Source organism: Hemitrygon akajei, chromosome 28 (genome assembly GCF_048418815.1).
Source record: "Hemitrygon akajei chromosome 28, sHemAka1.3, whole genome shotgun sequence".
In the NCBI taxonomy this organism is placed as follows: Eukaryota; Metazoa; Chordata; class Chondrichthyes; order Myliobatiformes; family Dasyatidae; genus Hemitrygon; species Hemitrygon akajei.
The window spans coordinates 8,988,046-9,005,243 of NC_133151.1; the positions used below are offsets into that span (position 1 = coordinate 8,988,046).

The 17,198-nt window shown below is 50.9% G+C and overlaps 1 protein-coding gene across 1 annotated transcript; it reads right to left on the bottom strand.

The window, feature by feature from the left end:
• Positions 1-11,613: 11,613 nt before the first annotated feature.
• Positions 11,614-14,897, bottom strand: LOC140717673 (leucine repeat adapter protein 25-like). The gene is made up of 2 exons (XM_073031312.1): positions 14,370-14,897; positions 11,614-12,256 (listed from the first exon to the last, which is right to left on the bottom strand). The coding sequence occupies exons 1-2, from the start codon at positions 14,604-14,606 to the stop codon at positions 11,987-11,989; spliced, it is 507 nt and encodes a 168-aa protein (XP_072887413.1). The 5' UTR covers positions 14,607-14,897; the 3' UTR covers positions 11,614-11,986.
• Positions 14,898-17,198: the final 2,301 nt, after the last annotated feature.

The window sequence follows — 17,198 nt, forward strand, 5'->3', positions numbered from 1 at the left end:
TTCCTGAATCGCTGAGTGTGTGTCTTCAGGCTCCTGTACCTCCTCCCTGACGGCAGAGGGGAAGAAGCTGTTCCTGAATCGTTGAGTGTGTGCCTTCAGGCTCCTGTGCCTCCTCCCTGATGGCAGAGGGGAAGAAGCTGTTCCTGAATCATTGAGAGTGTGTCTTCAGGCTCCTGTACCTCCTCCCTGATGGCAGAGGGGAAGAAGCTGTTCCTGAATCGTTGAGTGTGTGCCTTCAGGCTCCTGTACCTCCTCCCTGATGGCAGAGGGGAAGAAGCTGTTCCTGAATCGTTGAGTGTGTGCCTTCAGGCTCCTGTACCTCCTCCCTGATGGCAGAGGGGAAGAAGCTGTTCCTGAATCGTTGAGTGTGTGCCTTCAGGCTCCTGTACCTCCTCCCTGATGGCAGAGGGGAAGAAGCTGTTCCTGAATCGTTGAGTGTGTGCCTTCAGGCTCCTGTACCTCCTCCCTGATGGCAGAGGGGAAGAAGCTGTTCCTGAATCATTGAGTGTGTGCCTTCAGGCTCCTGTACCTCCTCCCTGATGGCAGAGGGGAAGAAGCTGTTCCTGAATCGTTGAGTGTGTGCCTTCAGGCTCCTGTACCTCCTCCCTGATGGCAGAGGGGAAGAAGCTGTTCCTGAATCGCTGAGTGTGTGTCTTCAGGCTCCTGTACCTCCTCCCTGACGGCAGAGGGGAAGAAGCTGTTCCTGAATCGTTGAGTGTGTGCCTTCAGGCTCCTGTACCTCCTCCCTGATGGCAGAGGGGAAGAAGCTGTTCCTGAATCGTTGAGAGTGTGTCTTCAGGCTCCTGTACCTCCTCCCTGATGGCAGAGGGGAAGAAGCTGTTCCTGAATCGCTGAGTGTGTGTCTTCAGGCTCCTGTACCTCCTCCCTGATGGCAGAGGGGAAGAAGCTGTTCCTGAATCGTTGAGTGTGTGCCTTCAGGCTCCTGTACCTCCTCCCTGATGGCAGAGGGGAAGAAGCTGTTCCTGAATCGTTGAGTGTGTGCCTTCAGGCTCCTGTACCTCCTCCCTGATGGCAGAGGGGAAGAAGCTGTTCCTGAATCGTTGAGTGTGTGCCTTCAGGCTCCTGTACCTCCTCCCTGATGGCAGAGGGGAAGAAGCTGTTCCTGAATCATTGAGTGTGTGCCTTCAGGCTCCTGTACCTCCTCCCTGATGGCAGAGGGGAAGAAGCTGTTCCTGAATCGTTGAGTGTGTGCCTTCAGGCTCCTGTACCTCCTCCCTGATGGCAGAGGGGAAGAAGCTGTTCCTGAATCGTTGAGTGTGTGCCTTCAGGCTCCTGTACCTCCTCCCTGATGGCAGAGGGGAAGAAGCTGTTCCTGAATCGTTGAGTGTGTGTCTTCAGGCTCCTGTACCTCCTCCCTGATGGCAGAGGGGAAGAAGCTGTTCCTGAATCGCTGAGTGTGTGTCTTCAGGCTCCTGTACCTCCTCCCTGATGGCAGAGGGGAAGAAGCTGTTCCTGAATCGTTGAGTGTGTGCCTTCAGGCTTCTGTACCTCCTCCCTGACGGTAGCAATGAGAAGAGGGCATGTCCTGGGTTATGGGGGTCCTTAATGATGGATGCTGCCTTCCTAAGGCACCGTTCTTTGGAGATGTCTCGGATACTATGGAGGCTGGTGCCCATGATGGAGCTGACTGATTTTACAAGTTTCTGCAACTTACTTTGATCACGTGCAGTAGCCAACCCCAGCTCCCACCCCATACCAGACGCTGATGCAGCCAGTCAGAATGCTCTCCACAGTACATTTGTAGAAGTTTTCGAGAGTTTTAGTTGACAAACCAAATCTCCTCAAGCTCCTAATGAAATATAACCGCTGGCTTGCCTTCTTTGTAGCTGCATTGATACGTTGCGTCCAGGTTATGTCCTCAGAGATAATGACACCGGAAACTTGAAATTACTCCCTCCCTCCCCGTCTGATCCCTCTATAAGGATTGGTTTGTGTTCCCTTTTCTTACCCTTCCTGAAGTCCACAATCAGCTCTTTGGTCTTACTGACACTGAGTGCAAGGTTGTTACTGCAACACCGCTTAACCAGCTGGTATATCTCACTCCTCTACGCCCTCTCGTCACTATGTGAGATTCTACCAACAATGGTTGTATCATCAGCAAATTTATAGATGCTTTTTCAACTATACCTGGCCATGCAGTCATGGGTGTAGAGAGAGTAGAGCAGTGGGGGCTAAGCACACACCCCTGAGGTGCGCCAGTGTTGATCGTCAGCAAGGTGGAGATGTTATTTCCGATTCACACAGATTGTGGTCTTCCAGTTCAGGAGTCGAGGATCCAGTTGCAGAGGGAGGTACAGAGGCTTAATTTTCATGTTTATTGTTTATTTATTATTATTATTATTTCTTCTTTTTGTACTTGCACAGTTTGTATTCTTCCCCACTCTGCTTGAACATCCTAGTTGGGCAATCTTTCATTGATTCTGTTACGTTTATTATTGTATAGATTTATTGAGTATGCCCACGGGAAAAGGAATCTCTGGTTTGTATATGGTGACATAAACAGTGCCTATAAAAATATTCACCCCCCCCCTGCAAGTTTTCATGTTTTATTGTTTCACAATATTGAATCACAGTGGATTTAATTTGGCTTTTTCGACACTGATCAACGGAAAAGTACACTTTTGTGCCAGAGTGAAAACAGATCTCTACAAAGTGATCATCTAAATTAATTACAAATATAAAACACAAATAATTGATTGCGTAAGTATTCACCCCCTTCAAGTCAGTACTTAGTAGATGCACCTTTGGCAGCAATTACAGCCTTGAGTCTGTGTGGATAGTCTCTGTGTCAGCTTTGCACATCTGGACACTGCAATCTTTCCCCATTCTTCTTTACAAAACTGCTCCAGCTCTGTTAGATTGCATGGGGATCGTGAGTAAACAGCCCTTTTCAAGTCCAGCTGCAAATTCTATATTGGATTGAGGTCTGGACTCTGACTTGGCCACTCCAGGACATTAACTTTGTTGTTTTTAAGCCATTTCTGTGTAGCTTTGGCATTACACTTGGGGTCATTGTCTTGCTAAAAATCAAATCTTCTCCTAGGTCACAGTTCTCTTGCAGACTGCATCAGGTTTTCCTCTAGGATTTCCCTGTGTTTTGCTGCATTCATTTTACCCTCTACCATCACAAGCCTTCCAGGGCCTGCTACAGTGAAGCATCCCCACAGCATGATGCAGTCACCACCATGCTTCACAGTAGGGATGGTGAGTTTTCGATTATATGCGGTGTTTGGGTTATGCCAAACATAGTGTTAAGTCTGATGGCCAAAAAACTCAATTTTGTTTTCAGCAGACCATAGAACCTTCTTCCAGCTGACTTCAGAGCCTCCCACATGCCATCTGGCAAACTCTAGCCAAGAATTCATGTCAAGAATTCTTGTCTAGCCAAGAATTTTTTCAACAGTGGCTTTCTCTTTGCTACTCTCCCATAAAGCTGTGACTGGTGAAGCACCCGGGCAACAGTTGTTGTCTGCACAGTCTCTCCCATCTCAGCCACTGAAGTTTTAACTCCTCCAGAGTTGTCATAGGCTCTTGGTGGCCTCTCTAGTCCCCTCTTTGAGGACAGCCTGCTATAAGCAGATGTTACAGCTGTGCCATATTCTTTCCATTTCTTGATGATTGAATTAACTGTACTCCAAGTATTCAGTGAATTGGAAATTTTCTTGTATCCATCTCCTGGCTTATGCTTTTTAATAACTTTTTTGCAGAGTTGCATGGAGTGTTCTTTTGTCTTCGTGGTGTAGTTTTTGCCAGGATACTGACTCACCAGCAGTTGGACCTTCCACATACAGGTGTATTTTTTACTACAATCAATGGAAACACCTTGACTGCAGACACAGTGATCTCCATTTAACTATTATGTGACTTCTAACACCAATTGGCTGCACCAGTGATGATTTGGTTTGTTATGTTAAAGGGGGTGAATACTTATGCAATCAATTAGTTTGTGTTTTATATTTCTAATTAATTCAGATCAGTTAGTAGAGATCTGTTTTCACTTTGAGATGAAAGAGTCTTTCTCTGTTGATCAGTGTCAAAAAAGCCAAATTAAATCCATTGTGATTCAATGTTGTAAAACAATAAAACATGAAAACTTCCAAGGTGGGGGGGGGGGGGGGGGGAGGTGAATACTTTTTATAGGCACCAATAATGACATTTAATTTGAACTTTACGTCTGACTGAAAACAAGACAGGCCAAACGTGGACGGTGTTTGCCAAACGGAAATGCACGAAGGATCTTACATGGAGAATTGAGATCTCCGTTTAGGATGACGGCAGGTACCAAGCACGTTTAGCCCGTGGAGATTGCACCTCATGCTCCCATCCCAAGCCCCTGCAAATTGTTTCCCCTCAATCCCGCTTTGAAGCTCCTGTTGTCCCTGAGTCTCAACAGGTTCAACTCAATCCTAAACCGCCGTGAGCTTCTGACACTTTTTCCTTCTTTTTTATTTCCACGGGCCAATTGTCACCGCCACTGGCAGCCCCGGTGAGATTAGGTTTATCTCCAGCACAGGATGTGAGCGTTGCTGGTGAGAGCCAGTATTTCATTTTATCCTTTGAGCCACACCGCCCAGGAATTCTGTGGTACTCATAGCCACAGACGGTGGCTGCCAGCTCCGCAGATTCACCATCCTCTGGCTAAAAGCATTTCTCCTCTTCTCTGTTCTAAAGGGACGTACTTCCCTTCTCTGGCTGTGCCCTCAGGGCCTAGACTCCCCCACTATCGGAAATGTATTGAGCCAGAGAGTGGTGAATCTATGGAATTCATTGCCTGTAGAGGCCATGTCACGGGAGTATATTTAAAGCAGAGATTGATAAGTTCTCTATTAGTCAGGAGAATGGGGTTGAGAGGGATAATAAATCAGCCATGATGGAAAGACGGGGCAGACTTGGTGTAAACTATGGGAGGAAGCCATGGTACCGGCAGGCAACTCAAACAGTCATGGGGTGATCGTACAAGCTCCTTACAGACAGCAGCAGGCAGTGCAGACGACAATAAACCCGAGTCTGATTCCCGCTTCATGCCCAGACAGGTGAGTGCAATAACATGAGAGGTGGGGGCACGGCCAGTCTGCCCGCGAATAACATCTCTTCCCTCGGCAGCACTATCCTTTAATATGTGACACTGCCTCTGCAGCCCCCCACCCTGCATTCAAACTTCCACACTCTGTGGGGAGGGGGGGAGAACTTTCTTTACACCCATTTCTGGCTGACTGACCCTTTTCCGAAACCATGTCTCACCAGTTCTGGACACCCCAGGCATGGCAAACATTTATTTCTATGTTGTCGAACCCTGTGTGATTAAATGGGGTCATCCTACACTCTTCTCAGAGTTTGAGCCCACCCTCTATAGTCCCTCCTCACGGGATAAGCCTCCCTTCCCAAGAACCCATCTGGCAAGCCTTTGTTACACTTTGTTCTGTCGCGACAATGCCCCAGGCGTGGGCATGAACACCACCAATACCCTGAGCAGGTCCAACCATGTTGACGTCATGGCCCCAAAATCTCGCCAATGCCCCCCCTTCCTCAGGAGGCTAGAGAGATTTGGCAACTCTGAACCAATCTTTTATCAACACACCGTAGGGAAGTTGCGGACCCGGCTCAGCACATCACGGGAACCACGAGGGTCCTGGGGTCCAAAATTAACCGCAAAGACCCGTCAAAGTGGGTTGGAGATACGTCTCTACCAAAGGGGGTGTGAGGCTCTCTGTCCCTCCTCCAGCCTGCGGGTTACCCTTGGACAAGATAAACACCTGCTTAGCCCCCCCCCCGATCAGGGTCAGGGGAGCTGCTGGAGGAGCCGATGCCCATCACAAGTCCTGGTTACACGACCACTGACGCCAGGCTAGGCAACCTCTGAAGAGTGGTCACCCGTCTTGTGAAGACACTGCTCAGAAGGCGGCAATGGCAAACCACGTCTGTAGAAAAATTTGCCGGGAACAATCACGGAGAAACCATGATCGCCGACATCATAACGAGTGAACAAGAGACCCGTCATTGTCCTTTCTAAGGCATTTGACTTGTCGGCCATCGGCTGACTGTTAGAACCTTGGGCTGGATAGGGGTTGGCGCTTACTTTGTGAATCTCTGATCGGATAATATACGAACCCCTGCATTCTTATTGAGAATGGCAAAGCCGAGATCAGGCCGATTCCCATCTTAGGAAGGGTTAAGCAGGTTCCCAGATCTCTTTAACATCGCGATGGACATGGATCGTACAGGGACGGGTCCAGTCTCTTTCCCGATGCGGACAGTACGTCACGTGCCACCTTCGCTTTTGCCGATGATGTGGAACTTGTGGATGAATCTCAGAGTGCAAGAAAACCAGGAACTGGTAGAACAGAGACAGGGGCGGAGGGCTCAATGTGAGCCTTTTGGGGTGGGGTGTAGAGATTCTGCTGGCTACTCACTGTGCAGGACCTACTCTCTCCTTGGCATTACGCAGGCTGCAAAAAGCCCTCAGGACCATCACAGAGGCTGCTGAGCGAGCCTCCAGGTGACTATGGATCGAGAGTGTGATCTGTAGGCCAATGCCGCTGGGACACAAGCCGGGGCCTGATCAACGCTGGCTGGGTCGCCTGGGTGAGGATATCTGATGTTTTAAAGACCTGAAACACCCGATGACCACAGGTTACAACACTAATGATGTGTCCCAGCGCACCCTAGGGTGTATCCCAGCATCACGAGGACAGTCAAAATATCACAACAACCTTGAAAATGTTTGTAGCGAATACAAATCTTGAAGTTAATCTCCAGACTACAGGACTGGAGGTGAGCTCGCAAGTAATAAGGGCGCTTTGATAAAGATCCACTCAGCATTGGCATCGCGTTTTGTGAGGCTTAGCAGAGAGATACCCGACACACCACAGCAGCTGTGAAGGGGTCCCCAGTCCTGCCCGCTACTTGCCCCACTCTCCGTGGCGCTGAGGCCGTGAGGCTGCCAAAGGCTTTGTGCCTGCGAGCTCGGCGTTGATTTGCCCTGCTGTGTGATGAACTGACCCTGAGGCTGTGGGCCCACTCTGGCCTTTGTGTCTGTGGACTCAATTTCGTTCTGAACACTGTTCCTTGCTTTTATTGTTTGCGTAATTTGTTTTTTTTCCTTTTTCTCTGCGCATTGGGAGGTTGGTCTTTTTTTACATTGGGCTCTTTTGGGTTTCTTGTTTCGTGTAAGCAGACAAATCTCAAGGCTGTATAACATATGGCAACAGGCACAACACGCTGGAGGAACTCAGCGTTGACTGTTCTTTTCCACGGATGCTGCGAGATCTGCTGAGTTCATCCAGTGTGTTGCCTTGACCCCAGCGTCTGCAGAGTATTTTGTGTTTGTATAATGTATACATAGTTTGATAATGAACGTACTCCAATCTTTGAGTTGCCTTGCATTCCGGCACCAGACCCTGACCCCGATCTAACAAGGTCCGTGTGGTGGCTGCCCCTGGATCAGCGTCCCCAAAATCACACACAGGCGTTCACCATTGAGCAAATACGCCCTAAAATCCCGGATTAAGTTCCGCTGAGAAGGGGGAGGGGCTTTGGGGTTGTAACATTTCACTGTAATTCATCCTTTGGGGCACTCCTCTGTTTTCGTGGATGTTTGTGAAGAAAAAGAATTTCAGGGTGTCTATTGTATACGTTTCTCTGACATTAAATGTACCTATCGAGCCTATTCTCTGAATTCCTCTGTCTTACTTGTGAAAATGCCATCCCCTTCTTTCAATTTCTCCATCTCTGCCGTATCTGCTTTTCATTCCAGGACGAAGGAGATGTCTTCCTTTTTTAAACAAAGGGGCTTCCCTTCCTCCACCATCAACTCTGCTCTCAAACGCATCTCTCCTATTTCATGCATATCGGCCCGTCACCCCACTCAGGATAGGGTTCCCCTTGTCCACCCCACCAGCCTCCAGGTCCAACATATAATTCTCTGTAACTTCCATCACCTCCAACGTGATCCCACGACCAAGCACATCTTTCCCTCCCCACTCTTTCTGCTTTCTGCAGGGATCACTCCCACGCGACTCCCTTGTCCATTCGTTCCCCCCCCATCCCTTCCCACCGATCTCCCTCCTGGAACTTATCCTTGTAAGTGGAACAAGTGCTACACCTGCCCTTACACTTCCTCCCTCACCACCATTCAGGACCCCACACAGTCCTTCCAGGTGAGGCGACACTTCACCTGTGAGTCGGCTGGTGTGGTATACTGCCTCCAGTGCTCCCGGTGTGGCCTTTTATATATTGGTGAGACCCGACGTAGACTGGGAGACCGTTTCGCTGAACACCTGCGCTCGGTCCACCTGAGAAAGCAGGATCTCCCAGTGGCCACACATTTTAATTCCACATCCCATTCCCATTCCGATATGTCAATCCATGGCCTCCTCTACTGTCAAGATGAAGCCACACTCAGGTTGGAGAAACAACATCTTATATTCTGTCTGGGTAGCCTCCAACCTGATGGCATGAACATCGACTTCTCTAACTTCTGCTAATGCCCCTCCTCCCCTTCTTACCCCAACCCTATTTATTTTTTCTCTCTCTCTCTTTCCCTTTCACAATCACTCCTTGCCTGTTCTCCATCTCCCTCTGGTGCTCCCCTCCCCCTTTCTTTTTCCCATGATCCTCTCCCTTCTCCAGCTCTGTATCCCTTTTGCCAATCACCTTTCCAGCTCTTTGCTTCATCCCTCCCCCTCCAGTCTTCTATCATTTCAGATTTCCCCCTCCCACTTTCATATCTCTTACTATCTCTGTTTTCTGTTAGTCCTGATGAAGCGTCTTGGCCCGAAACGTCGACTGTGCTTCTTCCTATAGATGCTGCCTGGCCTGCTGCATTCCACCAGCATTTTGTATATGTTGCCTATTGGATCTGTGATGCAGACTCAGGACTGGCCTCTGCAGCCACCAGAGGACCTAATACTTTATTGTCACCAAACAATTTATACTAGAGCGTACAATCATCACAGTGACATTTGATTCTGCGCTTCAAGCTCCCTGAAGTACAAACCAAAATAAATATAATAAAAATTTAAATTACAAATCATAATTAGAAGATAGAAAAGGGAAAGTACGGTAGTGCAAGTCAGGTCCGGATATTTAGAAGGTACGGCCCAGATCTGGGTCAGGATCCGTTCAGCAGTCTTATCACAGTTGGAAAGAAGCTGTTCCCAAATCTGGCCGTACGAATCTTAAAGCTCCTGAACCTTCTCCCGGAGGGAAGAGGGACAAAAAGTGTGTTGGCTTGGTGGGTCGTGTCCTTGATTATCCTGGCAGCACTGCTCCGACAGCGTGCGGTGTAAAGTGAGTCCAAGGTTGGGAGACTGGTTTGTGTGATGTGCTGGGCTGTGTTCACGATCTATTAAATAGACAGCCCCTTAGAGCAGGGGTTCCCAACCTGGGGTCCAGGGACCCCTCGGTTAAGGGTGGGGGTCCACGGTGTTAAAGGAAGAGGTTGGGAATCCCCGCCTCAAGGGAACGTGAAACTCAACTCGAATGCCCACAATACTACCACTGTTGAAAGATATGAGAAGTCCGCTTAAGATAAAGATGAGGCAACGCCGTTTAAGACAGGTGGCGAGCTTCATCCTCAAAGGGATCTTTAAGGCGCTGTAGGCAAGAGGCTGGAAAATGACTGTGGGATTGTGGTTACAGCCACGATCACACTCAACGGTACGGCGGGCTCAAGTGGGATCTTTCTGTGCCCAGGTCACATGCTTGTACAGCAGGGGGAGGAGTCAGCAAAGGGAGTTGACCAGTGAGGGTAAAAGATCATGGAGGAGGGCTTCAGCATTCGGTGAACTGATGTTATCAGTGTGACTGTCAGTTGAACTCGATCTTTTTGTGTGGTTCCCCCAGCCGTCAGTCTGTGGTTTTTGTATTGCCGCGTGCTCCTGTCCCCACTCCTGCTCGACTCCGACCCCTGTATCACTGAGTGCTCCGTCTCTCACCTGTTTCTCTTTATTACCCGTATTTCTGCCACCTGTGTCTCATTGTGCTCCACCTATCATCTGCCTCTGTTTATTGCTGAGTGTATTTCAGTCCCGTGTTTTCACCAGATTGTGCCAGTGAATTTTTCCGAGCCTTTCCAGCATTCGTGTCTGTACTCTGTCCATCTGAATATCGACTCTGCCTGTTTCCGGATTCTGGTTTTTGGATTTCTCTGGATGTTTTGATCTCTGCCTGAACTTTGACGCTGACTTTGTTTGCACCTCGGGATTTGATACTCAGTAAATATCACAATGTGTGCTCAGTAATTGCTCTGAGATTGGGTCCCTGCTCCAGTGTCATTTAATTATTCAGTGTAATTATTTAATTATTCAATGTAATTATTTATTTAAAGAAACTGCGTGGAACAGGCCCTTCGAGCCACGCCGACCAGCAACCCATTTTTGTAATTAATCCCGACTGAACCACAGGACAATTTACAATGACTAATTAAATTAGCAACTGGTATGGGAGGAAACCAGAGCGCCCGGAGGAAACCCACGTAGTCACAGAAAGGACACAGATGGCACCAGAACAGACTCCAACTCCCCGAGCTGCAACCTTACTGTACTACCTTAACTTAGATAAGCAAGTAGATCAAAAATGGAAATTATAATCCATATAGCCCATTTCAATGAATTTACACACCTAGGGATAGACAGCTAGTGTAGCTCCCTCCACACCGTCCCATCACACACTCCCGGGGTCAGACACAGAGTGAAGCTCCCTCCACACCGTCCCATCACACACTCCCGGGGTCAGACACAGAGTGAAGCTCCCTCCGCACCGTCCCATCACACACTCCCGGGGTCAGACACAGAGTGAATCTCCCTCCGCACCGTCCCATCACACACTCCCGGGGTCAGACACAAGAGTGAAGCTCCCTCCGCACCGTCCCATCACACACTCCCGGGGTCAGACACAGAGTGAATCTCCCTCTGCACCGTCCCATCACACACTCCCGGGGTCAGACACAGAGTGAAGCTCCCTCCGCACCGTCCCATCACACACTCCCGGGGTCAGACACAGAGTGAAGCTCCCTCCGCACCGTCCCATCACACACTCCCGGGGTCAGACACAGAGCGAAGCTCCCTCCGCACCGTCCCATCACACACTCCCGGGGTCAGACACAGAGTGAAGCTCCCTCCGCACCGTCCCATCGCACACTCCCGGGGTCAGACACAGAGTGAAGCTCCCTCCACACTGTTCCACCAAGAGTGCCTGAGAGACCAGATCTGTATTTCCCACGTCAATCGGCTGTTCTTGTGGCCTTGCCCCATCGCCACTGACCGAACACTGCCAGGCAGCGCCCAACCCTCGGGGACCCCATTCAGATCTACCGAACACTGCCAGGGAGGCCTGGACACAGTGAACGCGGAGAGGATGTTTCCGTCGGTAGGACAGTGCAGGATCCGAAGGCACCACCTCAGAGTAAAGGTAACTGAGACGAGGAAAATGTTTCAACCCTCGGGCCGTGAATCTGTGGAATTTGTTGCCACTTAGACGGTGGAGGCCAAGTACTTAAGGCAGAGGTTGATGGGTTCTTGATCGGTAATGGGGTTAAGGTTCAGGGAGAGCAGGTTTTAAAAAAAAGAGGAATTAGCATATTTGAATGCACTATTTCTGCATTCGATAGGGTATAAGTTTTATTTACGTATTGAAGTACAATGTGGAACAGTCCCTATTGGCGCTTCAACCCCTGATTTAATCCTGGCCTAATCCCAGGAGAATTTACAATGACCAATTAACCTACCGACTGGTACGTTTTCGGACTGTGGGGGCCTCCGGCAGACATGGCGGAGAACGCACAAACTCCTCACAGTCCGCGGTGGGAATCGAACCCGGGGACGCTGGTATGGCGAAGTGTCGCGCTAACCGCCACGCCACCCTGCTGCCCCCATCAACGATCCCCAGTGAAGTCAGACAGCAGAACACAAAGGGCGACCGAAACCAGTTTTCAGATCGGAGACGACCAGTCCCAACAGTTTCTGCTTCATATCGTGATGTGGAAGGAGTCCTCCAGCCACTTGTCCCGGGAGTTCTGGGTGTGGGGGACCTTCAGACTGTTGCGTAGCGGCTCGTCCCCGGCCTGCTCGGCCTCGTACTCCTCCTCCTCCTCGTAGTAGCCGTTCTCGGGGGAGAAGGGGCCCTCGGGGGCCGCGGTGGCGCTGGCGTCCTGGTACAGGCCCTTGTATTCCTGGATGGCCTCGTAGAGTGACCAGAGCTTGCACAGGAGGGACATGTCCAGCTGCCGGAGGCCCACCTGAGGAGGGGAGGAGAGGACAGCATTGGTGAGTGACACGGTGCGGCCCGACGGGGGCCCAGTGGCCAGCCCATCACCGTCACAACAGCCCTGTAACTCCTGGGGTGGGGCGAGAAGGGGGTGGGGGAGGGAGGGATAGAGAGAGCGCGGGGGGGGTGGGGAGAGAGAAAAAAAATCAGCCAGGGTTCCTGCTCCCCGTCACTGACCGGTCACCCCTGGGTCAGAGAGAGGGGGAATCAGCCAGGGGTCCTGCTCCCCGTCACTGACCGGTCACCCCTGGGTTAGAGAGAGGGGAGAATCAGCCACGGTTCCTGCTCCCCGTCACTGACCGGTCTCCCCTGGGTTAGAGAGAGGGGAGAATCAGCCACGGTTCCTGCTCCCCGTCACTGACCGGTCACCCCTGGGTTAGAGAGAGGGGGAATCAGCCAGGGTTCCTGCTCCCCGTCACTGACCGGTCACCCCTGGGTCAGAGAGAGGGGGAATCAGCCAGGGTTCCTGCTCCCTGTCACTGACCGGTCACCCCTGGGTTAGAGAGAGGGGGAATCAGCCACGGTTCCTGCTCCCCGTCACTGACCGGTCACCCCTGGGTTAGAGAGAGGGGGAATCAGCCAGGGTTCCTGCTCCCCGTCACTGACCGGTCACCCCTGGGTTAGAGAGAGGGGGAATCAGCCACGGTTCCTGCTCCCCATCACTGACCGGTCACCCCTGGGTTAGAGAGAGGGGGAATCAGCTACGGTTCCTGCTCCCCGTCACTGACCGGTCACCCCTGGGTCAGAGAGAGGGGAGAATCAGCCACGGTTCCTGCTCCCCATTACAGTCATCCCACCTCTCCCAGAAGTTCCAGGAGTCTCCCGCATATTGATAGTGGCTCCCTGACGCCCGCAAATTACATACAATATCCAAGAAATCGATGAGAGAGGGAGAGGGGGAAGGGGAGAGAATCCTGATTGGTCTCTCTTTGTGCCAAGTTGACCTATCAGATTTCTGTCTGGCCGGGCTTTACAGTCGACCTCTCTCTCTCTTTCATTGTCCGTCAGTTCAGCTTAGCGTCCGGCAGCGCCATGGCAGAGTGTCCCAAAAAAATATAAAACGTCCTTCACCCCAGACTACACTAAAGTACACCCCTGCCTAATAGGGGTGAAAAATAATGACCGTGTTGCTCGCTGCGCTGTTTGCAACGGTGACTTTTCTATTGCCCACGGAGGGTTAAAATGTAAAAGACATGTTGAGGTGAGTTTAACAGGTGTCAGTCATTCATTGGCATAGCTAAAGTTATTTAAACTAGCTGGCTGGCGGCTAAGGAGCTACTCGATTGACGTCCTAATAGCGTTGAGACTGCCAACAAAATATTCAAGAAGAAATTTTTATATATGAGTGTATGTGTAGTTTCAATATGTGATCAAATAAATTGTGTTCTTTCATAATCAAATGTCCTGTCAAATACACCCTTGGAGGTCGACGGAGGGGGGGATATGGGGTTGCGGGGGCGGGGGTGCTACCTCCCTGAAATGAGTTTTTGCAGGGTGGGATGTCTGCCAAGTGGCGGTAATGCACCATTAAGCTGGGTGCCAACCGCCGTAAAACAAGACGGAGAGAGAGAGGGGGGGATGTCTGCCATCACTGCCCCATGATCGCCGGGTTGGGGAGGTGAATCCGCCAGGGTCCCCGTGAGGCAGATGGTGAAATGGGACAGGAACAATGAAGCAAGCAGCTGCCCGGAGAGGGTAACCGTGCCGTCATCATCGGGACCTCCCGGGTCCCCTCCCGGGCACGCTCACACTCCCACCGGGGGCTTCTGTGTAGGAGCTGGGAGAGGGGCAGGGCAAACTCACAGGGATCAGCTACAGGATTCCCAGGAAGTTCACCTGGGACTTCCAAAGGATGGGAGGGTCAGTGGTGGATGGGACACATTTCCTTCACAACCCCCTCCCCCGCGGGTGAGAGAGAGAGATCCCCCAGTGACTGTGTGGTGTGTGTATGTGTGTATGAGAGAGATATGTGGGTGTGTGAGAGGGAATAAATCCCTTAGGCTGTGTGTGTCTGAGGGAGAGGGGAGGAGATCGTCCCTCGGTGAGGGTATGTGGCAGAGGACACGGCCGGGGATCGAACTCACCATCTCCTTGCGCAGGGACGCGAGCGCGGCGTCCAGGTTGGCCGGTCTGCTCCGGCGGAGGTGGCCCGCGGCCGGCCGAGGACGGCTCAGCTCCTCCTGGATCATGGTCTTCTTGGTGTAGAGCCGCTCCATTTCCCTCCAGGAGCCGCCGGCCGAGTTCAGGATCCCGCTCAGCCCCTTGGGCAGAGGGGGGAGCCCCTCGATGCCGGCCGCAGCCTCGGCCTGCGCTGTCGCCATTGTCCCCGAAGGGGCTAAGGCAGCGCTTGGCAAGTTCCCTAACCGTCCCGGGAGCCTCGCTGCTTCCGAGCTAATCCAGTTTCCATCCGGTTTATCGACGCCCCCTTCTCCCAACTTAGTCCATCGCGGGCTCCCGGACACAGTTCGCAACCTCCTCCCCTCTTTCCTGTGCGCTCGGTCTCCCCGCCCCGGCTTTCCCCTCCCGAACTATGAGGTTCCAGCCCTCCCGTATGAAAGCGCTCCCAATCCCTTTGTTCATTAAACGCCACGCCCAAAGTTCAGCAGCCGAGACCGAGACTTTAAAACTTCTATTTTGTTTTTCAAACACTTCCTTCGCATGGCTTGTTGCAGTAAACGCCCAGAACTGACGAGGGCCGCCTCGCTTTATTTTTAGAATGTAAAAAGTCTCATTTTCTTTTCACAAAACCGGAGGAAATCTGCTGATGCTGGAAGTCCAAAGCCGGGCACACAGAACAGTGGGGAGCGCAGCGTCCGCGGAGATGAATTGGGGCCGAAACCCTTCTTCATTTTCTCTCACCCTCAAGCGTTTTAATTTTACTTTGAGGGGACTCTGTGGAAATAGCTTTCTCCAGTTAACAGTCGGTGGAGATCCTCGGCCCGGAGCGTCGACTGTACTTTTTTTCCCCACAGGTGCTGAGTGAGTTCCTCCTCGCGTCATTTTGTGTGGAGTTCCTTGGCGGACGGGAAACGCGACATTGAGCACAGCACGATCCCACCTGACAAACTTATATAAATGCGTAGTGGAGTGCATTGGCACCAATGCCTTTGAGTGGAAAACCCTACAAAAGGTAGTGGATCCGACCCGGTCCATCACGGGTAAAGCCCTCCCCACTACTGAGCACGTCTACATGAAACTGTCTTAGGAAAGCAGCGTCCATCATCAGAGACCCCCAACACCCCAGGCCGTGCTCTCTTCTCACTGCTGCCATCAGGTAGAAGGTACAGGAGCCTCAGGACTCACACCACCAGGTTCAGGAACAGTTACCACCCCTCAACCATCAGGCTCCTGAACAAAAGGGGATAACCACACTCATCCATTGAGATGTTCTCATAACCAATGACCTCACTTTACGGACTCTTTTTCTCACGTTCTGGTTATTTATTGCTATTTATTTATATTTGCATTTGCACAGTTTGCTGTCTTCTGCACCCTGGTTGATCTTTCACTGATCCTGTTTACAGTTACTGTTCTACAGATCTGCTGTGGATGCCCGCAGGAAAATGAACGTCGGGGTTGCATGTGGTGACATACATGCACATGAATAATAAAATTTACTTTGAACGTTGATTGTGGAGGGTCCTTAATAGGATTTTCCCGTGAGGGGGGTGGGCAGTCACGGCGCAGGTAGATGGGAGTGGGGAGTGTAAATGGTTCGGCACGGATTAGATGGGCCAAAGGGCCTGTTTCTGTGCTGTACCTTTTCTCCGACTCTACAGCGCCCCCATCTGGAAACACTGCAGCCCAGTCTCAGTCTCACCCCACACACCGGGAGAGGTATTTGCATTATATTCTTGTCAAAATCTCCCCCCCCCCCCCCCCGTTTGATCACTGTTCGCCCCCTCCCTCCCAGGACTTGAGAACTCTGTTCCGTGGTTAATAAAAACCATCAGGGTCCCTGAACTGAACCTGCTTCACTCACCTCAGTACTGCCCACTCACTTTTAAGGACTCAACCCATATTCTCAGTATTATTTACTTTTTGTATTTGTAGTTTGCCTTTCACACGTCAGTCAGCCCTTGTGGGTAGTTTTCATTGTTTCTATTGTATTTCCTTGTTCTACCGTGAATGCCCGCAAGAACAGGATTCATAGGCACCTCTGGTACAAAATAAAATGGCCCCTTTCGTGTATTTGTGGTCTTCTGCTGCTTCAAGGTTCGATGTGTTCTACATTCAGAGATGCCCCTCTGCACACCACCGTTGTAACGTGTGGTTATTTGAGTTACTGTCGCCTTCCTGTCAGCTCGAACCAGTCTGGCCATTCTCCTCTGACCTCTCTCATTAACAAGGCATTTTCACCCACAGAACTGCCGCTCACTGGGTGTTTTTTCGTTTCTCTCACCGTTCTCTGTAAACTCCAGAGACTGCTATGCGTGAAAACCCCAGGAGATCAGCAGTTTCTGAGATACTCAAACCACCCCATCTGGCACCAACAATCAAAGTCACTTAGATCACATTTCTTCCCCGGTTCTGATGTCTGGTCTGAACAAGTGAACCTCTCGACCATGTCTGTGCTGCCACACGATTGGCTGATTAGCTATTTTAATATTAGACTCCGTGGGCACCATGCTAGCACAGCGTGACGCTGGGGTGGCACCTGGGAGTGTCCATATGTCCTCCCCGTGGAATGTGGCTTTCCCCGGGCATTCCAGTTTCTTCCCACAGTCTAAAGACGTACTGGGTAGTTGAACTGCTTGTTGGAAATTGTCCCATGATTAGGTTAGGGTTAAATTGGGGTTGCTGGTGTGATGTAACTTGAAGGGTCAGCTCCGCGCTGTATCACTAAATAAATCTGCATCAGCGCACAGGGGTACCTAATAAAGTGGCCACTTTATACATACTCAGACAATAAA

Excerpts from the sequence above, each read along its gene's own strand:
- LOC140717673 (XM_073031312.1), bottom strand. The coding sequence starts at position 14,606 with ATGGCGACAGCGCAGGCCGAGGCTGCGGCCGGCATCGAGGGGCTCCCC. Across the intron at positions 12,257-14,369 it reads CGTCCCTGCGCAAGGAGATG|GTGGGCCTCCGGCAGCTGGA; the intron begins GTGAGTTCGATC and ends TCCCCTCCTCAG.